General features: G+C 39.4%; 1 protein-coding gene and 1 long non-coding RNA gene across 2 annotated transcripts in view; both read left to right on the top strand.

Annotated features, from left to right (window-relative positions):
* Nucleotides 1-3,100: 3,100 nt before the first annotated feature.
* On the top strand, nucleotides 3,101-6,669 carry LOC131890345 (glutamyl aminopeptidase-like). The gene is made up of 2 exons (XM_059239679.1): nucleotides 3,101-4,678; nucleotides 4,734-6,669. The coding sequence occupies exons 1-2, from the start codon at nucleotides 3,250-3,252 to the stop codon at nucleotides 6,587-6,589; spliced, it is 3,285 nt and encodes a 1,094-aa protein (XP_059095662.1). The 5' UTR covers nucleotides 3,101-3,249; the 3' UTR covers nucleotides 6,590-6,669.
* Nucleotides 6,670-14,541: 7,872 nt separating this feature from the next.
* Nucleotides 14,542-27,597, top strand: part of LOC131890119 (uncharacterized) — an 18,731-nt gene continuing 5,675 nt past the window's right edge. The window contains exons 1-2 of the long non-coding RNA XR_009374275.1: nucleotides 14,542-14,828; nucleotides 25,604-25,741. This is a non-coding gene — a long non-coding RNA (uncharacterized LOC131890119). The remainder of the gene's footprint in view (nucleotides 14,829-25,603; nucleotides 25,742-27,597) is intronic.

Genomic DNA, 27,597 nt, shown 5'->3' with positions numbered 1-27,597 from the left:
GTTGTTTGCATCGACAGGTTTTTGGGCAGACGGGCAATCTGCCTTTATGTGACCTCCCTATCGACAAGTAAAACACTTTGAAATTTGATCGCAGTGTTATATGTGGATGTTTTTTGAACCAATTGACACACAGTCTGGAACAGTAGCCAAACTATTTGCCAATAGCCTCTGACGTCCATTCGTTAATCCGCTCAAGCGGGGGTCTTGGAATTTTCCAAAGTATTATTTTTCCATTGCCCTCTATGGCTGGGCAAAGGATGCGGTAGCATTGAGCAACTCCTTATAAACGACCCATCCTGGGGCTTTACTTATGTAAGAGGCCGAATGGAACAAATCCACTTCCTATCAGTCACTTCTCTTTGGTCGAATATCTTGTCGCCAAAACGATCATTTACATGCAAGGGACGAGCTGTTTCAACTTTGATGGAGCGTTGAACATTACCCCCAACGAGTTGTACAAGGCCAATGATCTCGGATCGTTGCAATCTTTACTCATCGAAAATGAAATCTGCGATGACTTTGTCGGTCAGTGTGACACCTGGTTTTTTCTGGCACTTGAAGTCCAAAACCACAGCAGGCATTAGAGCGGTTTTACACTAGGATGGAAAACCAAGATTGAATCCGGTTTGAGGATTCAAGTAGGAGTAGTGCTAGGGCGAGGCTGGCCAAAGACTTGAATCCAGCAACGCCCTGCAGTCTTTTACTGTACTCACGGCGAACACAAAGGCTCATATTGCGAATAACTAGCCCCAGCATTACTCCTTCTTCAATCCTCAAACCGGATTCAATCTTGGTTTTCCATCTTTGTGTAAAGCCACCCTAAGTTTGTGCGCGAGTGGTCGCTGGGCAGTGTGAGGTCAGGAAGCTGATTGTTGGTGTATATTAATGTCCACCGTAGCCTCAATAGTTCCGCCAATTCCAGGAATTAACCTAGCCTTTTGGAGAAAGGCTTTTTTTGGCTGAAAAGGATTGAAAAATCAACAAGTATTTTGATACCCATCATTATTCGCAAAGTAAGATCATAGAGCGAAATGGTGTCTTTTCATCGATTTTCCGCGAGCAATCTAGCTATCTCTTTGATTTAGTCGTTTGAAGATGAACCAGGTTTGGAGAGATGATCAAGATATTGATAAACTTACCATCATAGAGAGGTTGAATACTGTTATCCTCCACAAAAATGTGAGCACTTTCCTCAAGGCTTCTTTTACAAAGATGTTTTCAGATTATGAGCAAGGGTCATTATCAGGTCATGTGTCTCTTTCAGTCTCCATGTAGTATTCCTACAGTATTGAGGCACTCATGAGCGCCAAAGATTAGGTACAATCTAAAAATACTGAGGTTGCCAATTGTGTATGAAATTTTTAAAATGTAAAAAAGTGTGATTGTGCATCATTAGGAGTAATTGGAAATGTAAATCATTAACACAATAACAAATACTTTCCTAAAAAAGATCTACACCTACTGACAGACTGAATCACATTCTTCGGTCCTCAAAAATGTCATGAAGGTATACTTGAATCATCGGGCTAGCCTTATCTCTGTGGGCAAGCATTATAAAATATCATCAATTTTTCATCAAAGTTATCAGTTGCAAGTGAAGGTTGCTTGAGCACAGTTCAGGACATCGAAATAAGCCAATTTTTTATTCAGCCATGAACACCACAATGAAGATGGCTTTTGCCTTGGCTTTTGTTGTGGGAGTGGCCACCGCCAACGAGTTTTGGGGCTTTGACAACGCGGTTAATCCAAAGTTCAACGCCCCCATAAAACACTTGAACAATCTCAAAGACCTCAAAGACAAGGAAGAATCGCTTGACAACTCCTCAACAACTCCAGAAACATCTACAGCATCTCCTACAACCACTGACGAAATTACTACAACTGAAGAGGCTACTAAATCCTCCACAGACGCTTCGTCTACTGAAGAGGCTACTAAATCCTCCACAGACGCTTCGTCTACTGAAGAGGCTACTAAATCCTCCACAGACGCTTCGTCTACTGAAGGGATTACTAAATCCTCCACAGACGCTTCGTCTACTGAAGGGACTACTAAATCCTCCACAGACGCTTCGTCTACTGAAGGGACTACTAAATCCTCTACAGACACTACGTCCACTGTAGCACCCTCCGGTAACGGAGAGAGTTCAATTGTGGCTTCGGTTTCTTTAGTTGTTTTGTCCTTGGCCATGATACTCTCAAACACGCAATAAACAGCTTCATGGTTATCAATGCAGGAGGCAAATGAAATTGTATGCAAAAAATATGAAATACAGCAATATGATCAATAAATGAACCACAATCATTCTACAAAAGCCATATTATTTTGTTATTAATGAACTAACAGTATTTTCTTTCTTGCCCCATGTTGCTGGCGATTTATCCGGTGCCAAAGCACAAATGGGGAAAGCAACATTCATAAATGATAATTAATGCGATTGAGGTGATGTGGCTAAGCATTTAAGGGGCAATACTGTCCACGCAATGACTTTGTTACTAACCATTTTTCTATTAACACACAAAGCTGGTTTGTTATTTAATCGTTGGGAACGAAAAAAGAGAGAAACTCTGGCGGATAGAAATCGTGAATTATTTTCAGCTTACCTTGCTGTGCTTTATGCTTTTGATCCTAGACCTCACCAATCCCGTGATTGATTCTAATGAACGTAAGTGATATAAGCGGCAACACCAGGCTACATTTTTTTCATATATTTATCGTATGAGCATTCATATCCCGATGACACATGAAGTGTGAAGATAAAAGACATATTTTAAACATCAAGCGACCCTTCTGTCATCTTCTTTTTTTTTGCTTTCAAAAATGTATGTCAAAGGTCAATTCTTAAGATGACACGCAGTCATCAAGCACACACAACTACTGCATCAAATCACTACTAGATTATTACATAGTTGAGAAACTTGCTCAATTGGCACTTAAACTCTCGACTTGTTCAAATCAAATATCTTGCGTCAAAACTTGGGTCGAGGTTAGAAATTTGCCATCAACTGAGAATGCTTTCAATTAATTGTGCTGAACATTTTTCGTCACATGCCAGTTGCAATTAATGTCTATTGACATTATTAAAGCAATTGTTGAACGTTTATGATTACTTATCATCTGAAAGCTAACGTAGCTATAATTAAAGTGAGTTCGAACATCATATTTTTAGTTGCTTTACTCGTTGATTTATTTCAATTGACCACAACTGACCAAGTATAACCTGACTCGCAATCAAAGACCTGAATAACACCATGAAGCACATCAAGATTCTGCTCTGTTTCTTTGCTTTTCTTTATTCGGTTTTTGCTCAAGACTTCGACTATCCAATTGTCGTAGACAGGGAGTTGTTCGCCAAACCCAATGACGAGGTCAGTTTTTCGTGCCAACTCGCCTTTGGAGATCTTTTGAATCCCAATCGTTGTCTGTTCATCACTCCTCAAAAACGGCATTATTTGGCTAATATTACCGATGGATTGGTCTACGATGAGAACGCTTTGGTGGTCCCAGCCTTCACGGCTTTTGGTGATGAACGAACTTGCGGTCTTCACTCAGAAGAGTTCCAATCCATCTTTGCTGGCCAATGGCAGTGTATATTGAATGATGCCCCCGCTCATTTAGCCTCATTTCACATCTTTATGGAGGATGGAGAGTCAACCCATGTTCAAGACCGGATCAGATTACCCAAGCACGTGATTCCAAGTGTTTACGAGGTAGAGCTCAGCCCGAGGATTGAAGAGGGAGATTTTGAGATCCCTGGAACAATGAAACTCCACTTCTCTGTAGACCTTGATGAAGACGACCATGTAATGCATAAGATTGTTTTACACAGTAAGAGCACTCTTATTGTGGAGGATTCAATCACCATCATTTCAGCGTTGGACCCAGAACCATTGAATATAACTGCTTTCGAATACGATTTGGAACGCGAGTTCTTCATCATTCATCTGGAGGACCCGCTGGAACACGAAACATTTTCAGATGAGTATACTCTCTCTATGGACTTTGTGTCGTATTTAAGTGACTCCCTGGATGGTTTTTATCGGAGCTCCTACCAAGATCCAGTCACAAACATGACGAAATATTTGGCCGTCACGCAATTTGAATCCACCTCAGCTCGATTGGCCTTTCCTTGCTTAGACGAGCCTGATCGGAAAGCGAAATTTAACATCAAGTTGGGACACAAGAAGGGCACTGAAGCCGTGTCCAATATGAACGTCCTTGCAACGACAGAAATTGGCGATGACAGAATGGTGACCGAATTTGCCCAAACCGATATCATGTCCACCTACTTGTTGGCCTTTCTAATTTCCGAGTTTCAACCCACTGTGGGCATCGATAGTGACATTGACTTCTCGATTTATCACATGCCGGGAAAAGAGGATCAAGCGGTAAAGGCCGCTGAGGTTGGTCCTCGGGTCTTGAAGTACTACGAAGATTATTTCGGTATTGACTATCCACTTCCCAAAATGGACATGGCAGCCATCCCGGATTTCAGTGCTGGTGCCATGGAAAACTGGGGACTTATCACTTACCGGGAAGCCACTTTGCTCTATCAAGAAAGTATTTCTTCCAAAGGTGATGAGGATCGGGTTGTGGAGGTGATTGCTCACGAATTGGCTCATCAATGGTTTGGGAACCTCGTTACAATGAAGTGGTGGACCGATCTCTGGCTTAACGAAGGTAAGTCACCTTTGAGTCTTTGAGACCAAGTTACATTGTGGTACATTGGTTCTAGGCTTTGCTACATATGTTGAAAACATTGGGTCCACCTTCATCCTACCCAACAATGAAAAGTTGGACCGCGTTCTTATCATGGATCTCCATGATGTATTTGGCATTGATGCTCTTGTCTCTTCCAAACCCATCAGTGTGGAGGTAGCTAATCCAGACTACGACATGACTTACAGCCGTCTCTCTTATGGCAAAGGCAACTGCCTCATTCGTATGATTGAGAACTTCATCACATTGGAAGTGTTCAAGGCCGGGATCAATCAGTACCTTGAAACGAAGCAACATGAAAATGCTGATCGCTACGATCTCTGGAATGCCTTGAATGAAGTGGCCCAATCAGCCAATATTCTACCGAAAGATCTTGACATTGCCCAAATCATGGAGAACTGGACCGAGAAAGAAGGTTATCCAGTACTCATGGTCACCCTTGAGGACGATGGAACCCGGTCAGTGAGACAAAAGCGGTTTCTTTTAGACCCTGACGCCGTTGAGTCCAGTCTGAAGTATTTCATCCCCATCAACATTGAATATGCTGAGGGTAAATTTACTAATACCACTGCCACTGCTTGGTTGAAACCCGATGACGAGGACTTGGCACTGGAAATAGAGACGGATAAGGATCAAGCTTATATTTTAAATGTCAAACAGACGGGCTACTATCGCGTCAATTATGAGCCCGAAAATTGGCAAAAGATACACGACACCTTGATGAAGAACTCAAAGGCTATTGGAAAATTGAATCGAGCTCAAATTCTCGATGACAGCTTTAATCTGGCCCGAGCAGGTCAGCTGGATTACCACGTCCCTTTGAACTTGTCCTTGTACTTGTCCCAAGAGGATGAGTATGTCCCTCTTCAAGCGGGTTTAAATGCCCTCAAGTATCTAGAGACGATGATGTGGAATGCTGATCAGGAATACAACCTTTTCAAGGACTACGTCAAGTCTCTATTGACCAATGCCTTTGATGACATTGGTTTCGATGTTGCCAATGAAGACTCATTTGTCAAGATCCTTCGACAAAAGTCAATTCTACAATTCATGTGCTTCTATGGAGATGCATCATGCATTCGAGAAGCCGTAGAGCAGTTTGAAGCGTGGATGTCTAATCCAGAGGCTGGTAACAAAATAAATCCAGACTTGCGCCAACTCATCTACGAAGTGGCGATTCAAAATGGGGATCAAAGTCATTTCAATTTCCTACTTAACCAGTTATCCCAAGTGGAAGTGGATCAAGATATTCAAAAGATCATTTATGGACTTGGCCATTCATTGCATGAGGGGCTTTTGAAGCAACTTTTGGATCTGACTTTGGCTGATGAAGGAACGATTCGGTCACAAGATTTTCGGTCCGTTTATCGGGCGGTGGGCTCGACTTCATTTGGACGAAGAGTTCAATTTGATTGGCTGAAGGCTAATCTAGACGTTTTGCCAACTTCTTCAGTGCCAGAAATTATTGCCGGGTTCATCAATACAGCCAATACAAAGAACGAGATTGAGGAGCTCGAAGATTTCATTGAGAAAAAGAAAGACGATTTAGGACTAGTCATGGGATCCTTGAACCAAGGGCTCGACAAGGCCAGGATTAACTTGAAATGGACTACCGCCAACTTTGAAACCATCGTGGATTGGATTCAATCCTTGCCTGATCCAGCACCAACAACAACCACAAGAACAACAATATCAACAACAGTTACAACAGGATCAGAATCATCGACTTCTGGATCAACTGCAACAGGTTCAACTGAACCATTTACCACTACGGACATCGTCACAGGATCAGCATTTTTAGTAAGACCATATTGGGAAATTTTATTGTTTGGGGTGTTTTCAACCGCACTTTCTCACCTATTCAATTGTTAAGGCTCTCGAACAAACTTGGATTAGCAACTTTGTGATCATCCTTGTAAAATCTGCCAAATAAACCCTCTGCTCCAAACTGATTTGTTGTCAAGTCTAATGAGTAGGTGCCTGACAGCAAAGAGAGAATTAAAACGCCGAAAAAGAGAATCATATTGTTCTCATATGATCACTCCAAGGGTAAGATTGAGGATGGGTTGGCATTTTATCACGTTAAATAACAAATATTAGTTTTGTACCGGGCTGCTTCCAAGTTTAAATCATCATCGTTACCAAGCGATGGTAAATTGACAACCAGAATTTAGCGGATCGTGATTTCTCCCATTCAGAGTCATGTTAACCCTTCTTGGTATGAAAACCAATGAATTCCAGGAACTTGCTCGACTCAAGCTCCCTGGAACTGTTCAGCTTAAGCTTTCAGGTTCTTTTCGAAACGTTCACAACCGAAGAAAGGTTATCTTCGATATTTCGGAACATTACCAAAAAAAGGGGCCAAAGTAGATGAGAGCGTGTGGGTATCTAAAAAACCTTCGCCAACCACTGCACCACGTCTTCTCCCATATAATGGTGACTTCCAAAGGCGAGATTCGAACCCGTGCTCTCTGGGGAATCATGTTGTCCTCTAAAGTGTACAATAGACCACTCAACAATCATAGATCCTTTACTTGAAAGTGTACATATTCTGGGTTCTTTCTGAGCATATAAAGCTTGGATACTGAAGAATGCTTTTTGGAAACATCAATTTTATTTGGTTTGTAAGGGACATGGCTTTGATAACAAGCCATACATATATCAATGCTCACTATTCAGAAATGAGAAATCCTCGTCTAAGTCCTTTTTTCTAAATTTGAATTTTGATTTTAATATGGCATTTACTTATTTTGCACCTCGTTAAAACCCGTTAAAAAGTGCAGGCAATTCGAAATTTCCCTCAACAATTTTTCGTTTGTTTTTGGTGCAGAGAGAAAATATCTTTTTCCAAGTTTTGCAAAATAGTATTTTTTTCGAGAAAAAGAAGTCAAGAAATGGTCATTTTGAGAACCCTTCAACGAGGAATGGGAGAGAAAAATCAATATCAACTAACGTGCTTTTAACTCCGGGCTTGGGTGTCCTCCAATTAGACATGAACGTTTAGAATATGGAAAGGGGCGCCAAGGTTAAAAGGTAACTTTACCTCAATGGAAAGGAAACCACAATAGAGGCATATTTTGTCTTCTCGGCGCCTGGAAGAGTGTGATACACTAAATAACATATTTTTCAAGCCCAATCACATTTGTGCTAAGAGAAGGATTTTAATCTTCAATTTTTATAAATATCTTTCTTGCAAGAAATGTCTCATGGCTAGACATAGAGTATCTACACAATTATTTTCACATTTGGTGATTAGGTCCCATTTTGGGTTCAGGAGTCGGATTGAATCTTCAATTTGCACAACACTTATAGGGAAGGATGGCTGAAATTCCAAATATGAGTGCTGAAACCATTGAAGCTGTAAGCTATTGACGCTAACAATCAAGACACAATACACATCTAATGTAATTTATTTCCAATTGAGACAAGACAGCTTCTTTGTTCAGTCATTCTCGTAACACAAGTTTGGTCACTCTATCATTGCAGAGGGTTGATAGACGATTTTAATTGCCTTAACTCAACCGTGGTCGTCACCCTCAAATTATTGGAATGGGATAAAGCCATCCTCGTCCGCCTAAATTACCTCCCTCAAAGCCAGTTTGATATCCTGAGATGGCAGATTTAGTCCCACCAACAATTTTTCAACGCTATCATAAACAAAGTCTCTGGTCCATTCAAGCAAGGCTAGTTACAATGGCCACAAGGCTAGTAATGCATGATTACATATTTCAATCACCTACTTGATCGAACGAACGGCTAGATCAAAAGTTGAAACCTTTCACAATCAACTTAATGATTACAGGTAAAAATAGTGAGTAGTCATTATATGGAAAAATAGTGTCAATGAAACTGTATTTGGAATAATGATGGTTTAAAAAACTAAATCCCATAAAAAAAACAAATTTTGGGTACATTGAATCATTTGTTTGATCTGGTTTGGATTCAGTATGGGAAACACACGATGAAGTTATTGTCCAACGAAATTCAAAAACACGGATTTAATACATAGGCTAAGTTGTATTTCTGAAATGTTTGTGGAAGTGTGGATTATGTTTGGGCTGGATGAGAAAAAATGATGAAGTCGAAAAGAATATTTTAAACATGTCCGTCTAAGTGCAAACATTTGAAAATATAATACCGCAGCAAAGATAAGATCAAATTTATTCAAATTTGGCGCTTCATTCACTTCCAAGAGCTATTGCATTGTGACTCAAGGTGACCACTCACCTATTCCACCACAATAAGTAAGCCATACCTGATGGAACTAGAGTGCAATACTTAATATCGATGACGCCTGAAATCTTGTGGATAAGTACCATTGATCCAATCGATGTGATACTTTTAAAACTTTGCACCACAGATGAGAATGAAAATGCTTGGTTTCGGCAATGATCACCAAGAAACAACGCAACATGAAATCTAACCGCTACAGGGAATGTCATCCATCCCCAGTACTATTAATATGAAAGATTATACTTCGTCTATTTATAACCTGTTAATGTAGACCGCGTTAGTCCTTGAATTTAGGGCTGATCTGGAATGCTATCTAAAAATTTGTCCAAGTCTGACTTGAAAGATGCTACCGGATCAACAAGGCCTACGTATTCCCTACGAATATTAGAGGGAAGCAAATTCAACAATGAAAGAGCCCGAGAGAGAAGAGAAGTGGACTTTATTGTTCGAACTAGCCTGGATTCTCGAAGACTTGGAGATGCTTTCAAAGCGCACAGTAAGCCTCTACGGTCACTAGATTTGACCCTAAATCCTGGGTTGGGACAAAGCTCATTGATACTTTTGAAGACCTACAATATCAGATACCTTTCGTACCTTCTCTGAACACACACTGTGCGGTCCAATCTTTTTCGGCTCTCCAAATACAAGAGCTCTCTCATTCGGGACTTTTGGACCTTTTGCAAACCTGTTGAACTCATTTTGAGCCCAAATGGGTGAAGCATATTCAAGATGTGTCTGAACAATCCACTTGTTCAGAGATAGTCAAAGATATTGTTAATGATAATCAATGATAGAAGTGATCCAACCACACATTTGAAAGGCTTTACCCACATTCAACTGGATATGCTCATCAAACTTTCCGTTATTTTGGAAGACCACACCTAAATCTTTCATAAATGAGACCTGCTCAATATCTTTACCTCCATTATCTACGAGTGGAGTATTCAAAGGAGTTGACCTACATGTCATAGAGCGAAGTTTCATTCCGTTCAGGGCCATATTACTCTTAGTAACCCAAGAATACATTATTTCTATGCCAGGCTAGTGAAATCTTGGCCATTCCTACCACCAACTAACTTTTTATCGCCTGCCTAATAATTAAGACTAACAGTAGTTTCAAGCTTTTGAAGCGGGGCAATGAATATTATAAAGAAGAGGGTTTCTTAGATGGAGCCCTTAGGAACACCTAACTTGACATCATGTATGTCACTAAGCGACCCTCCGACCTTAACAATTTGCCTAGTTTGAATGAAGGCTCCTATCCAATTGAGAACCTTGCCTTGGATCCCAATGTTATGAAGTCTATTCAACAAAAGGCCATGATCAACTTTGTCAAAGGTATTGGCAAAATCAAGATACTGTCTAAATCAAGATTTACTACAATTGACTTTAAAACCTGATTGAGGAAAAACCTCATAGATTCTTATGAAGATGTATCGTCAAATATTCCTCCTTTGAATATTGCGTTGTCTCTAACTTCTAGGTTTGACCCAATAAAGCAGTAAAGGTTACTAATTCTCACTTGGCTCGTACTTGCCTTTTTGGTAAAAGCACGCAAAAGAGGAAATATAGAAATATTTGTATTTTAGTCCAGAGCCTAGTTTTTTAAAACCAAAGAGTGAATTTTAAATCGAGAAAAGATTCAACTATGTGGTAAAGTACGGCCTTTACTCGATCTAAGACTTACTGTTTGGCTTTAAAAAATTGGGCTCAGGTCTCCTCACCCTAAGGGAATGCAAAGACCTAGGGATATAAAATTTCATCTAGGATCCTGCATGGTTTGGGGTACTAATTTGGGGTTACAATCCAGGAGACAATTTTGAAGGCTTTTCAATAAGATTTCAAAGATTTTGAAACAATGAAATATATTGAATCCATAGGCAATAACTGCACACTTTTGCAAAATTAGTTTCATGTTGCTTTTGCTGTGAAAATAAAATATTTCTTGCTTTCAAAAAATGATGATTATTTGGCCTGCAATTTTTCCCCCGAACCCTGGTGATGACCGTCAGGCCCCCAAGGCATTGATGTAATTAAAATCATCTTCATGCGAAAATCTTTTATGATACAAAGGACATGACGAATAACTTCCGTACTTATTTTTTCAACCATCGGGGGAAATATCAGCCAAACATTAGCACAGAGACGCCTGATCTTCCTAAATCAACTTCTTACATACCCGACGTCTCAAACCAAAGGCAATACTTTTTCAAACCTGTAACTCGAACTGACATTTTAAACATTATTGACAATCTGCTAAATAAACCAAGCCACAGTTTTGATGAAATTTGTTGCCAAGTTTTAAAGGGCATCAAAAATGAAATAACTGGCCTTCTTGCTCATTTTACCACATTGCCATTAATCTCTGGTTTCATCCTTAAGAATTGGAAGTCAGTAAAAGTCGTATCACTTTTTTAAGGAGGTGACCCAAACAGTATGTCCAATTTTCGTCCCATTAGCATTCTCTCGTAATTATCCAAAGTTCTACAAAAAGTAGCGTATTACCAAATATTTTCCCCTTTTAATGAATCCCATTTGACCAACGTACAATTTGGATTCGGGAAGGTCAGCCATTTTCAATTCACTCATTCTACTCCTAGAACTTAATTCTCTTAAAACTTTTAGACCATCCTAAATCGTCAAATTCTTACCATCTCATTTATCATTAACAATTTCATTGCCATCAATATCTCCCGTATAACCCCTTGAAAACAAGCCATCGGATTAAGGGGTTTTTATGTGTTGTGACTTCAACAACTACGTTTATCTTTATTCCTATCACAACATCCCTACAAACCATGCATCCATACATACTTGAAGCAAATGAAAAGTCCAAAAGAAAAAGTTGTTCTGTTGTGACATTTTCTGTTGCTGACCCTTTTCAAAGTTCTTTGATAATTCTTTTAACCTTTAGAGTGATCATCAGACCTAGGTAAAGAAGTTAGAAACCTAGGTTTTTACATTTTTCGGTCAAATATTATAAAAACTACTTAAAACGCCGTTCTTGGGAAAAAATCCCTATTTTGGCATTTTCCATGCTCACTTGTTAAAATGACAGAATTGAAATTACAATCCATATCCAAAACTGAGTCTTGGACCAAAAAAATCTCACGTCACCTTACTTCTTGTTTCTTTTACAAAAACAGGCATTTAAATAATCTTTATTGCGACTCTTGGTCATGTCATGGCGTAAAAGTAACTATGAAATAAAATCTGATGTATATACATTATACAAAATGGTAAAACAAGAAGAATGTCAAAAAGGTAAAGGCAATAAAATAGTTGACTAGAAAGTGATATCACAATGAGTATGACTAGAATTGGTTCAATGCACATGAAAAAAGGTAAGAGGTGAGTTGCAGATAGTACAAAGACAGGTAGGTAGAGGTAAGTGATGAAAATCTTGGTTATTGCAGTAGAGTGGATGGGCCAGATTGAACAGATCCTTTGTCAACTCCCGTCGCTGATGGCATTTGGCTGGGAGACGGACAAAGGTACGTGACCGCCAATACTCCGAAGGGATGTCGGGCCAAGGACAATAAGGTGTAAGCAAGTCCTTGACCGGGAAGGACAACTTGTGTCCGGACATCACCTCCGGAAAGGTCAGGTTCCCAACACTGTTGGACACTAACCTTGCCAGCCCGATGGTGAGGGGCTCGGTTTCACATAGAAAATGTGTCCATGCATTGTTGGCATATTGGGGCACGCAGAGGTATCGCTTGAGGAACTTGGTGTAGGTGGCATCGGCGGATTTGAGGGCGGATTGGGCGGAGTTGGGAAGCCAAAGGTGTAGGCCGTAGAGAAAAATTGGGGTGACGTAGATCCGGAAGAGTTGAAGGACTATTGGGAGGGGAAGATTCTTCATGGGAAGTCTATTGCATATGTATCCGATCCTGGCCCTGGCCTTAGTTATTGTGGATTTGAGGTGATTGGTAAATGAGAGTTGGGTGGAGAAGGTGAAACCGACATAGTTAAAACTATTGACGATTTCAATCGGACTATTGTTAATATGGAAGGAGGTGGGAGGCAGACGACCTTTATGGAAAACCATGGCCTTCGTCTTGATGGTGTTGACTTGAAGGCCGTTCTCTTGGCAATAACCGTGGAGTGCATTGATGGCATTTTGCAATTCCACGGCTGAATTAGCCGAGAGAACCAGGTCGTCTGCATATTGAATATATTGAATGGGAGAATGGTTGATGGTGGGGCCTTGGTGAGTGAGGGCTTCAGGCAGGTCGGATACATAAAGATTGAAAAGAATTGGCGATAGTGGATCCCCCTGCGGAAGGCCAATGGAAGTGAAGTAGCAAGGTAGTGTTTAATTGCTTTGTCTTTTTTCAATAAATGAGAAAGTATGTTATCATCTGTTGAGCAAGTTTTTAACAAACTTTACAATATTGTTCACCTTTATTAACAAATTTTACTATTTTTTCATCTTTTTATGAGTGATTTGCGACTTTTTTTCAACATTTTGTCAATTTTTATCCCCCTTTTTCCAAGCTTTAGACTGATCATGCTCTTTTTGAGCTGAATTAAAGTCAGTTTCAAATCCAGCACTAGTTATCTACTCAACAGTGGGGACGGTTTTTTATGAAGTTTGTAAATGGGAAGCTTAATAAAAATCCGTACGATCAGAACACCTTGAATGCCTCCGCCCGCCATTTCATACCGTCAAGTTTGAAGAAAAAGGTGTTGGGGACTTGGAGAGTACCAAATGGTGAATATCGACTCTCTGGAATTTTTGACATCGGAACTTGAATAAACAATATGTAACGAGAGGCCTAGCTAGCTATTGAATACACTGTTTTCTCTTATGAGAACCAGTTTTCAATGTATGATTTTCACTTGAAATAACTTGAAGCAAAATCTAACGTCAGGAAGTCTTCCTTATCCCCATAAGAGGCTTGAAACTTACCTTCCAGCCACTCGCGAATATGAAGCGCTGAAATAAAATTTGTAACCGTGGCGGTTAGGTTCCTTTAAGTGCATAAGAGCGAACATTATACCTCTGAAAACCGGTTCTCATAAAACAAAGAAATCTTCTAGAATACAGTACTTATCTATGGGCAATGACATCGGAGGTGTGCGTCATTGTTGGAAAATTTGATTTATAAGTACGCGCTGAAAATCTACATTCAAACATTTGCCAGCCATGCAATTTGATGAGAAAGATTAAGGTTGTAATCTCTGTATCATTGAAGGTCGCTTTTACCGCTCCTCCTCAACTTCAAGCAACTCTCTAATGATTATGTCATCAATTATTATAAAGTGCAAGGCAACGCATCACGAAGAGTGATATCAATTCTCGATCATGTGTCAAGTCGTGTACCTGAAACCGTATTGAATTTTGATAACATGAAGGGGCTGGAAAGAAATCACGATAATTGAATTTGATAATGGCCATGAGGACTGTGGACAAAAAGGGCCGTGGATGTATACAGAATCATGACTGCAAAATATGACGGTAGATCCTCAAGTACTCAAGCAAGGCCGACTTTTTGATCAACTGGAGTTGAACTAGCAATAGCATAAAATGATTGTTAAGTCGAATTAAGTCTTTATATTGAGATGATGTTTGTGCCATCAGCGAATAAGAGTTAGCAATGAACTTGCACCAAAATTTCAGATTTTCAGATTTCATTTTTACCCTGTGAGAATGAGAATCTTATAGAACTGACGTTAATCTCTCAAAGTGCTTACTCTGAGCAGTAGCAGGGTGTCTACGTTTGTTTTTTAGTTCGATCGCAGAACTTTCGGAGGTTATTAATCTTATGCCAATTTGCCCCTATTGACATCACTTCACGCTTCAATTTCTTGTTGTCTTCGAGATAAACCTTTGGGTCGACGCCATTAGACTCTCCATTTTTAGATGATGAAGGTAAGGACATTGAGCAGGTCTCATCCGTGAAGGATTTAGGTGTAGTCCTCCAAGATAATGGAAAGTTCGATAAGCCAAGGACACTAAAGCTACACTCTTTAGAGTCCTTGGATAAGCATACCCAGTTGAAAGTTGGTAAAGCTTTTCAAACATGTGGTTGGATATATCGCACGTTTAAGTCCAGAGATAGCATCACGATGCTATCTCTGAACAAGTCGATCGTCCAACCGCATCATGAATATACCCATTTGGGCTCCAATTAGTTCAGAAGGTTTGCAAAAGCTCGAGCAGGTCCAAAGATGTTTTACTACGAACATTGAGGATATGAGAGAGCTCTCGTATTGAGAGAGGTTAGAAAGGTTGGGATTGTACAGTACTCAGAGGAGGTACGAAAGGTATCTGATACTGTACGTGTTCAAAAGCATTCATGAGCTTTGTCTCAACCCAGGATTTAGGGTCAATTCTAGTGACTGTAGAGGCTTAATGTGCATTTTGAGAGCACCTTCAAGCCCTCGAGAATCCAGGCTAGCTTAAACAATTAAGTCCAACTCTCTTTTTCTCAGGCCCTTTCATTCTGCAATTTGCTGCCCTCAAAAGCAAGTTGCAAGTATATACGTATTGATCCAGTGGCAGGATTTAAGTCATACATGGACACGTTTTTTACTAAAATTCTTACCCTTAAAGGGTTTAAGGGATAGCCAGATCAACCAACTTTAATTCTAGGGTTGATCAAATAATATACAAAACAAAAGTCAAGTAGAATGAATAAATTTCTCGTCAATCCCTCTCTCGCTCAAATCCCAGTAGCAGTAAGGAAATCCGCAACAAAAAAGTGGATTCTCTAAGGGTCGCCATTATCAAGGAGTGGGACAAAGCGTCCTCGGCCAACATCAAAAAGAGCTACGTCTCTGTTTGTTCTCGAATTGAAGCTATTAGTAAAAATAATGGAGGCCACATATAAAGAAAAGATAGATCTCAGTATGCCTAATACACCTTGTTTTTTACATTTTCTCAGGATTTGCTTCATGTTACCACTACTAGCCAATTTCAAGGGCCATGCGAGATTTCTGAATTTTGGTTCCCTAACCTGTATATGAATTTAAAGTTAAGTAACATCCTCAGTTTTTCTTCGTCTTTAACTACTAAGAATTTCATTTCATTGGTTTGACACCTATTGTTGTTGATTGGTTTTTGAGTCATTTTGTGCTTGTGTTGCCATTTTCGATACACACTAAATTTCATTGTCATGCACTCGCTCCTTTTACATGTTCGTCCTAAAATTCTTAAAATCAAAAATAGTTGGGTTTTGGCATGGTTTTTGGTAGCAAAATATGCAAAATGTACACGAAAAACTTTAGGATCGTGCAACCCTGTTTATTGGAGAGAACAAATCTGGTTTTAAGCAATCATTGTTTGTTTGGTTCCTCATATTTCTGTTTTTTGATCGACCACTTAATTTGCATAGAGCTATATTATAAAGAACAATTAGAGCGTTAATGTGACGTCATTGCAAAATGGACTTGCGAAGTGATTAAAACCTCTAACGTTTTTTTGAGAATAAACTGCCTTAACCAGGCTTAGTTTCAAGGCACCTCGTATTAAAGCTGTATATTTTGATAACACAATTGTTGCACAAATAAGCAACACACGGAGTAAAAATGAGCTCTGATCACGAAAAATCCACACAGATCTGACAACAAGTGACCCAATAAGAGAACAAATAATGTGAACGATCGAGGACAGAATTACTGTTTTTGTTTCCAATCATTACATGAAGTCGACCAATGTCAAAGAATTGCAGATTTCATTAATTTTTTTTAAACTAGAAATAGTATGTGAAATCAGTCTACTTTTGAATGTTGAATGCTCTGTTTGTTACTAAGGCTCTTGATAAAAAAATACGTAGTTTCAACTTCGTGTATATGAAAATGGAATATTTTTGATAATTTTGGTTAATCATTCCACCAAAAGTGCTCAGTTACCGCTTAGAATGAGGCTGTGTTCAAAGACATTAAAATACGAGTACCTGAGTGGAGCTTTTTTACAATTCGCCCACAATTCAGGATCCTTTCAATTGATTCTTCTTGTCATCCCTGTCAAGGACAATCTATACATGATAATTCACTTGTATTAATTAACCAAATATTGTCGAGAAATGATTAGATGTCATCTAAAACGAGTACAGCCACGTTTGACGCGGGGAGACACAAATTTCTTTGTACTTCATTAATTGCTTTGTTTGGAATAACATTACCTTGCGGTCATTAACCTACCTCAAAATCAGTCGCTTCAATTACACCATGAAGTACATCAAGATTCTGCTCTGCTCCTGTGCTTTTTTTATTCATAATGTTTTCGCTCAAGACTTCGACTATCCAATTGTCGTAGACAGAGAGTTATTCGCCAAACCCAATGATGAGGTCAGTTTTTCGTGCCAACTCTCCTCTGAGGATCTTGTGGACCCCAATCGTTGTCTGTTCATCACTCCTCAGAAACTGCGTTATGTAGCTAATATTACCGATGGATTGGTCTACGATGAGAACGCTTTGGTGGTCCCAGCCTTCACTGCTTTTGGTGATGGACGAACTTGCGGTCTTCACTCAGAAGAGTTTCAATCCATCTTTGCTGGCCAATGGCATTGTATATTGAATGAGGCCCCCTCTCATTTAGCCTCATTTCACATCTTTATGGAGGATGAAGAGGCAACCCATGTTCAAGACGGGATCAGATTACCTAAACACGTGATTCCCACTTTTTACGAGGTAGAACTCAGCCCGAGAATTGAAGAGGGAGACTTAGAGGTCCCTGGAACAATGAAAGTCCACTCCTCTGTGGACCCTGATGAAGACGACCATGTAATGCGAAAGATTGTTCTTCACGGAAAAAATACTCGTATTATTTCCGAGTTTCAATCTGCTGAGGCCAACTTCGAAACTATTGTGAATTGGATTCAATCCTTAACTGATCCAACGACAGAAACAGAAACAACAACAGCGCAAAAAGCAAGAACAACAACACCAAAATCAACAAGAAAAACAACAAGAACAACAAGAAAAACAACAACAAGAAGGACAACAACAAGAAGGACAACAACAAAAAAACCAACAACGACAACAAAAAAAACAACGACAACGACGACAACGACAACGACAAAAAGAAAAACGACAACAACATCAAGAACGACGACAAGACAAAAAACAACGGAAGCAGAAGAAGACGAAGAAGAAACAGAAATAGTAACCACATTTGCACCCGCAACAGATCCTTCGATTTCTACATCGAACTCAACTGAAGAAATATCCAATACGGGATTGGCATTAGCATCGAGACTTTATTGGGAAATCTTAATGTTTGGGGTGTTTCTAACCACACTTCCTTTCTTATTTCAATATTGAGGTTCTCGAAGAAACGAAGATGAACGAACAACTTTATCAAACATCTTGCAAAATAAACCCCTTTTTCGAGACTGATTTCCTGGAACCCAAGAGGTACGGTAGATTGCTAAATTAACTGCTTATGCCTTGTATTGAATGCCATTTTTTTCCGGACATTATGTGACCCGGGTCCTGAATTATAAATAAGATTTCGATAGAATTAGCCAAAACAACTCAAAGGCATTACACTTCAATAAAGAGGAATCGGCCCAATCAGCCCTTTATTTGGTAGAGGCTGCATTACAAAACGCCCTCTGAAGTGCAAAACATAGACCATATTTCGTGCAACGTAAGGAGGCTATTGAGGTTGTATTGTGACAATAACAGGAACCTACAAAAGTAGAGTATTGCAAGTAACAAGCATGGCATAACAAACAATGCATAGGCCTGTACAAACAATCCAAGTTGTAGAGTACTCCTGGTCGAATAAGGCATGTGACCTTCATGGTGGGTTGATGTGGTGAGCAAGCTGGCCGTTAATGCCCAAATTCAATTCCATTACACTAGATATGAGATGCAAAAATGTGACTATCATCTGGGATCAACCTAACATTCTCCTTGCCAATCCAATGTAACAAACATGTAAATTGGGGCTTATGCCTCTGAAAGAAGTCATTCACTGGTTTTCATTAACTTGCTAATATACTTTACCTCAGATAGAATCTGAAACTAAAGTCATATAAATTTGTTATGATTTCTTTGTGGAACAACTTATATGTCGCTTGAATCATGAACGACTCAATACATGTTTCTCATGAATTGTAAGCAAACTTTATCTTGAAACCTTAAAAGGTTCCAAATGTTCCAAATGTTCCGAGTTTCTACATACCATTCTACTCGTACGGTACCAATGATGGCCGTCGACACCAAGAAATGATGAAAGAAGGGTAATGGTTTTAAAAATGAAATTCTAAAGAGACAAGTTAAAAGCTAGATAAAATGAACGGTAGAGAAAGAGGAGATGATAGGCGGCTTTCGCCAAAGAATTTGATTAACATAAAGTGTAGGTCAAAATGCTGTTCACTGAGGAGGGATAGCACATTGGCAAGGCGGCAGTAAATTGAGGTCCAAAAGTGCACGCTTAAATAAGGCCAGACTAGAGCACAGTCTTAGGTTTTCACAATACAAAGAAAAAAAGCCCCCTCTCGTACTTTTGAATGTTCATTTGTTCTGCTTCGCGTTTCTACACTTGAGATCACGTTTGTTGTCCCTACACGGTAACACTCTCCTGTAGTCAAATCGGATATATCCAGCAAATTCCGCGTGATTTTAAAAGCGCAGACTAAATCCATCCTAAGTCGTCTTTCCTCTAGGGACTCGAGCTCAATCCAATATAGCCTTTTGGGATATGGAATTCCAGAGTAAGGCAGAATTCACCGTGAAAACTTTCGTACTTTCGTTGGACGAAGAACTATTCGAAGAATGTCTCTGGAAAAGGACGGGGTCCAAACCTGAGTGGCAAACTCCAAAAGTGGTAGCACATAGGTTTTATAAACTCGTGTCAGTAGATCAACATTCTTTGAAGTAAAGGTTTGTTTCAAAAGAGCCAACATGCGATAGCCTTTCACAGCAACACAAGCACTTTGCTCTTGAAAGCTAAGGTTCTTGTCAAATACGACACCAAGATCTCTTTGCGCTGTCACACTCGCTAACTACCTTTCCCACACCACCCTTGGCCACGGACTTAGTCAAATGGTCGTGAAAATTTAAGAGCTTAGTGCAACACAATCTTATGGCTCGTCAGAGATAATGGTCGGTAGTAAGCCTTCATTTTTAAACAAGGGAAAGACATTTGCATCCTCCCAATCCTTGGGCACGGTTCCAGACATCATAGACATATTGAAAATGTAGTCCAAAGGCAAAGCCACCACCACATTGAGTTTTTCAATGACGTACGTGAAATGCCATCGGGATCCACAGAAATTGAGTTCTTAAGCGTTTTGATTTTTGAAAAAAAACCATCCCAAATGTAAAAGTAAATTGATCTGTGCTTCCCTTCCGAACAAAGACCAGACCTCATTTAGACTGCTTCTGACGTAGTGCCGAATGCCGACACAAATTGCAAATTGTTCATAAGAAGCTCGGCCATCACACTTGGGTCATCACATAAGTGACCGCAGGCATCCAAAAGCGGTGGGTCTTTGTGCGGCTGTTTGCTTTTCCATAGAAGGATCTTAGGTTGTAGGTTTTAGAAATCTGTTCCTCTTAGCCTCATTTCGCTTTTCTCACATTTCGACGTATTTTCTTGTGGAGTATATCATGTTTGACCAACATCTCCGGGTTTCCTGTGGTCTTGTAACTTCGCCAAAGATGTTTTCTTGGTCTTAACTGTATCAATATGGCACGTGGCAACCATGGTGGCCGATCTGGGTCTCTGTGTTTTCGCCAAGGATATCCCAATAGTTCCACTTCATTTGAGGAAATCCCAGGATTGAGCCAAGTTTCACTTAAAAGAAGTAAGGTAGGTCAGGTGCCTCTGTGCTCACGATTAGTTTAATATCAATCAGATTATTCAGGATACTTTTTTGAAATTTGATCAATTATCTTCATCAAGGATATTGATTTTATGGTTTTCTCCTGATATTCACTAACACTGAGACTAAAAGAAATGTCAAATGCGCAATTTTGACCAAACATCTGACGTTTTGGCTTGTTACTCCGTGTTCAAGTGCAATGTCGTCATTCCCAAATCCTAGAACCAAAGGCTCGACAAAGCTAGGATTAACTTTAAATGGACTACCGCCGACTTTGAAACTGTTGAGGAATGTGGAGACGCTTTGAATGTACTTATAAGTACAAGTACTTTTTTAAGGTGAGGTTATCTTTGGTACATGTTACACATATCAGGCTTGGATTAGTGACTAGTGCATGAAAATCGAGACAACATATCACAGGGGATAAATGGGCAGCGACTGATTGATGGCGGACTTAGAGCTAATTTTTTGGACAATTCGAGATTCAACGGGGAGAGCATTATACAGTCTGACTGCATTAGTAATAAAATGATTGCCCCGCGCAGGAGGCCGAAGGTCACGTCGGACTGTACTTCGAGTGGCTATGGGAGGACCAACCACAGGCAGAAAAGACTTATCGATTCCTCTTGTTTGATTATTGAGAATTTTCCAAACTTCCGCCAAGGAGCTCTGAATTGCTATTGTTTCAATGAATGGAAGCTATTGTCGGAGAACAGTTGCTCGATTCTAATATGGTCGTTTCTTGTTTTTCCTGATAAGAAGCGCATTACGTCATTAAGAGCAATCTGGAGTCGATTTTGAGAGGTGTTGAGTGAAACGCACATGTAGATATATTGCCGTGCAGTAGAGGATTTTTCCATAGACCAGACTATGGACCACGTCCTTCATGGAGCTTCTCGAAACCTCGTTATGTAGATTTTTTAGAATACCCAATGTACGATACACTTCCTTCCTCAGATAAGCAATTTGTTTGTCTAAAGTGAGATTGGATTGGAACGTCAATCCTAGGATTTTGATAGCTTCTTGCTCTTCCACCTGAGCACCACCGAGTTCTACGCACATTGGACCGGTTTGACTTTTCCTCTTTCGCATTACCAAAAGACCTCTCTTTCCAGGGTTGGATTTCATTCGATTGATTCCTATGTAGTCCAAAACGAGCTTGCCATAAGCCTCTATCCTTGATTTTAGTTGAGTTTCGTCTTGAGCTTTCATACAGAGAGTCAAATCATCGCAATAGGATGAGAGGGCCAAGTCCTCCGACAGAGGGAGGTGTTGTGGTAAATCCGAGTAGTTGAGATCGTAGCTCCTTGGGGGACACCATTTCCTAATTCGAAGGTCTCAGAGATCTCGGAGCCTACCCTGACACGGTAATGACGGTCCTTGAAGAACGAGTGAAGCCACTTGATCGAATTCTTTCCAAAGTTTAGTTTGGCTAGCTTTCTCGAGAGCACACTTTCTAGATTCTAAGTAATCAAAAGACCTTAAGTCAATGTTACACAAGCTGTCTTACCCTCTTGTGAGAAGGCATTGAGCTTGTCATAGATATTGTGTAGGGTGCTGAAAGTGTTCCTGTCTCTTGATGAACTATCTCGATGAACTACTCTTAAACGATGAACTTTATTATGGTAAAATGGTGGTCGAGGTAAGTGGAAGAAAAATGAAGGGCAAGGTTCTTTTTGTGTGTGTCGGGGAGCTTCTTAGTACTAGCAAGTACATTGGAGGAATAACCCGTTAGCCAGGTACTATGACTGAAGATGTTGAAAATGGTGGTGAATATAGATTGGAAGAGAAAAAGGTAAAGTGAGAAATTATACATCCTTACAGAAAACAGGGTGGATTGGATTCAACCCTTGCCTGTCCCAGCACCAACACCAACCACAGGAACAACAATATCAACAACAGTTACAAAAGGATCAGAATTTTCCGACTTCTGGATTAACTACAATAGGTTCAACTGAACCAATTGCCACTACAGAAATGGCAAAATTTTAGATAGCATTCCAGATCAACCCTACATTCAACAACTAGCTCAGTTTACTGACATTTAGGTTATACTGTCAAAATGCCAGCTTGTGAGTCATGGAAATTTCCTTTGGAAATTTAATAGTATTATTACAAAAATTAAGGATCTTGTGCGGTTTGTAAGCAGGAGATTTACTTCAGCATCCTTCTTAAGATTTTGATTCATAGTTTTTATAACTCCCCTGAAGCCCATAAACACTCAAATAGGTAGTAAAAGCATGCTCTAAATCATTAAAATCTTGCTTCTGAAGATCAACCATTATGGTGATTCAAGCTGAATTGAATCAGGCCCTCCACATGTTACAGACAGTTGCAAACATGGGAGGTTTTTTTCTCAGGCATGTTTTTTTTTGGCATATTCTGATTTCCATTGGCATGTTTTGGCATATCTTAAGAGCTATTCTGGCATGTTTGAAGCCCAGAGACCTGGCAGTACTGATTCTGTGCCCCTTTATGTGCTGCACTTTGGCAGGGCATAACTTTTGATCGACTGCTTTGATTGAGCTGAAATTGGAAATACTTAATTGCAGGGAAATGAGGCCAGCCGTATTTGAAGAAGAACTTAATTCAGTAACTCCAATTGGAGTTGCTTAATTTCAACATTACCCTTCCCATCCATATTCCAGTGGTTCATGGCTTGGGCTATGAGTCTATAAATATTTTTCAATGATAGAATGACCAAATTTGAGATAGGGAAATAGCTAGCCCAACACGGAGGATTTTTTCATTGATTGGAAACAAAGCTCATTAGAAGTGTATTATGTCTTCAAAACCATTGTCAACATTTATTGGGCATCAGTTTTTGTGATTTCATCCATCCTTTCTTGCTGCGCTGAGCTAGCTGATGATTCCAATCAACCTCTTAACTTTAATGTGTTTGCTCTGTTGAGGAAAGCTCGAGAAAAAATGTGTTCTTATTTGGTTTACTTTGGGCGTTGACAAGACAAAATCAAAATACTCCTCTGCTGTAGTGTGGTTTCTTTTCCATTGAGGTAAAGTTTTTAATTGACTCTAGCTCCCCTATCCATACTCTAGGCGTTCGTTCATATCTGATCGGACGACCCCAACAAAATATCCAAAAAACAAGTCTTTTATGTTCCTCTCCCACTTCCCTTCGCAGGGCTCACTTATTCTCGAAATGACTGGGGAGAAACAAGTTCCCAGAATTCATAGGTTTTAGTGGGGGTAAAATGACTTGGAATGGGCCAAAGCTGGATCCGTTCAAATTTGGGTGTCAAGTTAGTTAACCTTGACCGAATTCCAATCCATTCAATATTTTGCGCTCTACAGGACACCAATACATCAACAGTGATGATATATGAATACCACAAGGATAACAGTACGATCTTTATTTTCGGCATCACAATCCCTCTTTATTGACAAGATCTACTCATTGTACTTGACAACAAATCAATAATCAAATGAATAAGTATGAAAAGGAGGTAATTGGCCATGATGGGCGTCAAAGGGAGGAATTATTAATCTATTATTATTCTATTAATCAAGCCAAGGCAGCAAACTGTGAATGTGCACTTGTCCATTTTGTTAAATGTTTGTCAAGTTCAAAAATCTTGCCAATGAAATGCCAGAAAACATGTCAGATCCAAAAAACATGTCATTTTCAATTTTCTATGCCAGAAGGGTTCTAAACATGCCAGATGTACACTTTTTGGGGCAAGCAAATATGCCCTCTGGCAGCACTGCTCGTAATGAATACTTCAGCCCTCTTGTGGTAATAAGGTACCTTATTTGCAACGTCACTTGGCCCAAATAAAATGGGAAGAGGCAGGGTAGATTGCTAAATAAACTACTAGTGCCATGCCTTAAACGCAATTTCTTTTCCGGACATTACGTGACCAAGGTCACTGATTATGCTTAAGATTTTAATAGAACTACCCAAAAACAACACAAACGGATTATAATCCACTAAAAAGGAATCGGCCCAATCAGCCCTCTATTTGTTAGAGGGTGAGTGACAAAGCGCCCTCTGAAATGCTAAAACACATTTTTCATGCAGCGTAAGGAGGCTATCAAACCACAGGAGGTCAAATTTGCTCATTCATAAGCACTCTTATTTGCAACGTCACACGGCCCAAAGAAAACGGGAAGCGGCACAGAAGATAGCTAAATAAACTGCAAGCTCTTGCCCTCCCTTGAACGCAATTTCTTTTCTTTTCCAAACATTATGTGACCTGGGTAGTAAACTAAGTAAATAAGATGTTGATAGAATTAGCCACGGACATCTAAATAAAGAGATGGACTCCGCTCAGTCACAGATTCCCTTTCTTGGGTGACCTACAAGGGAGAAACGACAAAGTAGCAACGCCAATTCATCCTGTATTATGTCTTCAGCCTGGCATGGTCTTATCCAGATCGGCTGGTTCAACAGTTTGGCATTAAGTGGTGAAATGGGCTGGAATTTTCGACTCGTCCTTCTTGCCTTGAAATTGCTCATTCAGGGCTTCTCCCTTCAAATGAGGAGGCTAATGATAAGGTTTAATATATACACTTCATTGAAGGGAAGTTAACAAATGTCAAATATTTTGAACTGCATTATTTTGGAAATGCTTGTAATTATTTTCAACTTCATTTCATAGTTAAACTATGTCCATGCCCGATAACTAAATACCAATAAAAAGTCAAGCTGCTTTGGCTATCAAATTTGTTTGAACCCTGTTTGCAATCCAGTCAAGAAGTGGCCATGACGGCAAATAAATTCGCCTGAACTCAGGTACTTCACTAATCTACGTTAACTGAGTGTCAAAAATAACATCATTGTTGACTATATTTTGTCTAGGGCACCCTAGGCATGATCATCTATGATTAAGTGAAACTGTTCTTTCAGTGTTTTCAACACGAGGGTATTTTCCATTGCATTGTGGTCAAATGTAAATTTCACCGTCAACTGCCCAATACCAATATGGCGAAATCACCAATATTGTGTCCATAGGGAAATTCTGAAGGCAAAAATCACAATGAAGAGGTAAGAAAGAATGAGCAAGTAGTGACACTTCTGGTACTTAATGTTCTAAACCCTCATTTAAGTCCTAGTTGTTTCAAAAGATATACAAATTGGTTTTAACATGCGACTCATACTTTAGGAAGTACCTGGTGGGAAATAAGTTCTTCAATTCAACTCTCAACTCTTACTTATTCAAATTGCATCTATTAAATTCTTGTATCTCTAAGTTGCTCCCAAACCTCTTAACAAGCCTGGAAGATTTACACACTTGTTTGTATTAAAATATATCAGTGTATGTGAAAGCCAATCAAAGTTACTGATTGTTAATGTTTGTTTAGGAGAATTGCAACAATGAGCTGAAAGATCTTTGAATTTTCCAAGGACAAAGTAAACAAATTTTTAAGTAGCATTTCAGATGAACCCTACATTCCAGACCTAGCTTGGTCTGCCAACACAAACTTGTTGGTAGACCAAACAACATGCAAAGATTGAAAGGTAATGAATAGACAACTTATAACCTTTCATTTCAATAGCACTGGGGATTACATTCCTTGTAGCAGTTAGAAAAGCCCCTGAAAAAACAAACAAAAAACCAGCAGGAATCACATTGAAGGGGCTCCTTTAAATTGAAAAACTGTTCTTGAACCTCAATTACTTGTAAAAAAAAAAGAGTACATAATACCTTCCCCGCCCTAAATTTTACATACTTTTTTGGATTGTAGGAGTTGTAACACACCTCATGAACTTGCTGTCATAGTTTAACATCATGCTGTTTCCAATTCAATTCAACATTAAATGTTTTCTACTGAGGAAGACTTCATGTGGAAACTGAGAAGCTCATTTTCAATTCATTTGCAATTTTGTATGAAAGAGTTGCTTTGGATCATTTAGATTTGATTGTAATATCCAAGTGGAAGGGTCAAGTTATTTTTGAAAGTTTGATATTGATTTAAGCTAATGTAACTAGAAGCTCGTTTTTGGGTAGAGATGAAAGAAGACTTTTGCAAATATCATACTATTTTAGGTATTATGTCTCGCTTTTACAATTGGCAATAAGTGCCCATTGAAACCTATGTCTTGGGTTTGTCAAGGGAGGAGAGTTTTACTAACACTACTGGAATTTGCATTCTTAGCTTTCAAGAAGAATTAATGATAGAAAATTAGGAACTAAAAATAGGGCCATTGTCTTAATAATTCGTAACTATTGATATTTTTGTATTTTCCATGAAGAAAGAAGCACTGAAAATGATGTCAAGGGTGCTCTTTTTAACAAACAGAAAGATTGCCTCTTTCCCCTCTATGGGTCACCTTCTTTTTGCCCTGCGCCATCCAGGTCTTCTAGAAATCCATGAATTACCCAAAATCGGTAAACGTTATCCTCCACCGATTAGTTGGTGGTGCTACTTTTTTAAACTTAACCTAACCTTATCAAACCTAACCTAACTTTACCTAACCTTACCTAACCTAACCTAACACGATATTAATAGCCTTTAAGGTCTCTCTCCAAACCTTTTTAACAGTTTGTCACAAATTTAAAAATGAGCACCACCAACTAATCGGTGGAGAATAACGTATATCAAAAATTACCAGTTTTATCACCAAATTTTTGAGGCTTCAACGAAAAATAACCAAATATCAAAATGTAAACAAGACATGAGCTTTGTTGTTATTTATAGGGCCGGCAAAAATTGACAGATATATATGGTCTTCATTGACAACAAATTTGCAAAACAATTGGCGAGATTTGCAAAAACATTTGCAAATAAACTTTCCAAAACATAGGCACCAACACGTTCTGGAGGTTGTAAGGGCTGCTTTTGGCTTCCTTATCAAGCAACACGTAGATGAAAAGGAAAATTATATCATGATTCTTCCAA

The sequence above is a fragment of the Tigriopus californicus genome, chromosome 11, assembly GCF_007210705.1.
Source record: "Tigriopus californicus strain San Diego chromosome 11, Tcal_SD_v2.1, whole genome shotgun sequence".
Classification (NCBI taxonomy): Eukaryota; Metazoa; Arthropoda; class Copepoda; order Harpacticoida; family Harpacticidae; genus Tigriopus; species Tigriopus californicus.
This window is presented reverse-complemented; position numbering and strand designations above follow the sequence as displayed.

Bases quoted from the DNA above. Each gene is read 5' to 3' on its own strand.
- LOC131890345 (XM_059239679.1), top strand. From the start codon at position 3,250: ATGAAGCACATCAAGATTCTGCTCTGTTTCTTTGCTTTTCTTTATTCG. The intron at 4,679-4,733 runs GTAAGTCACCTT...CATTGGTTCTAG, and splicing joins CGATCTCTGGCTTAACGAAG to GCTTTGCTACATATGTTGAA.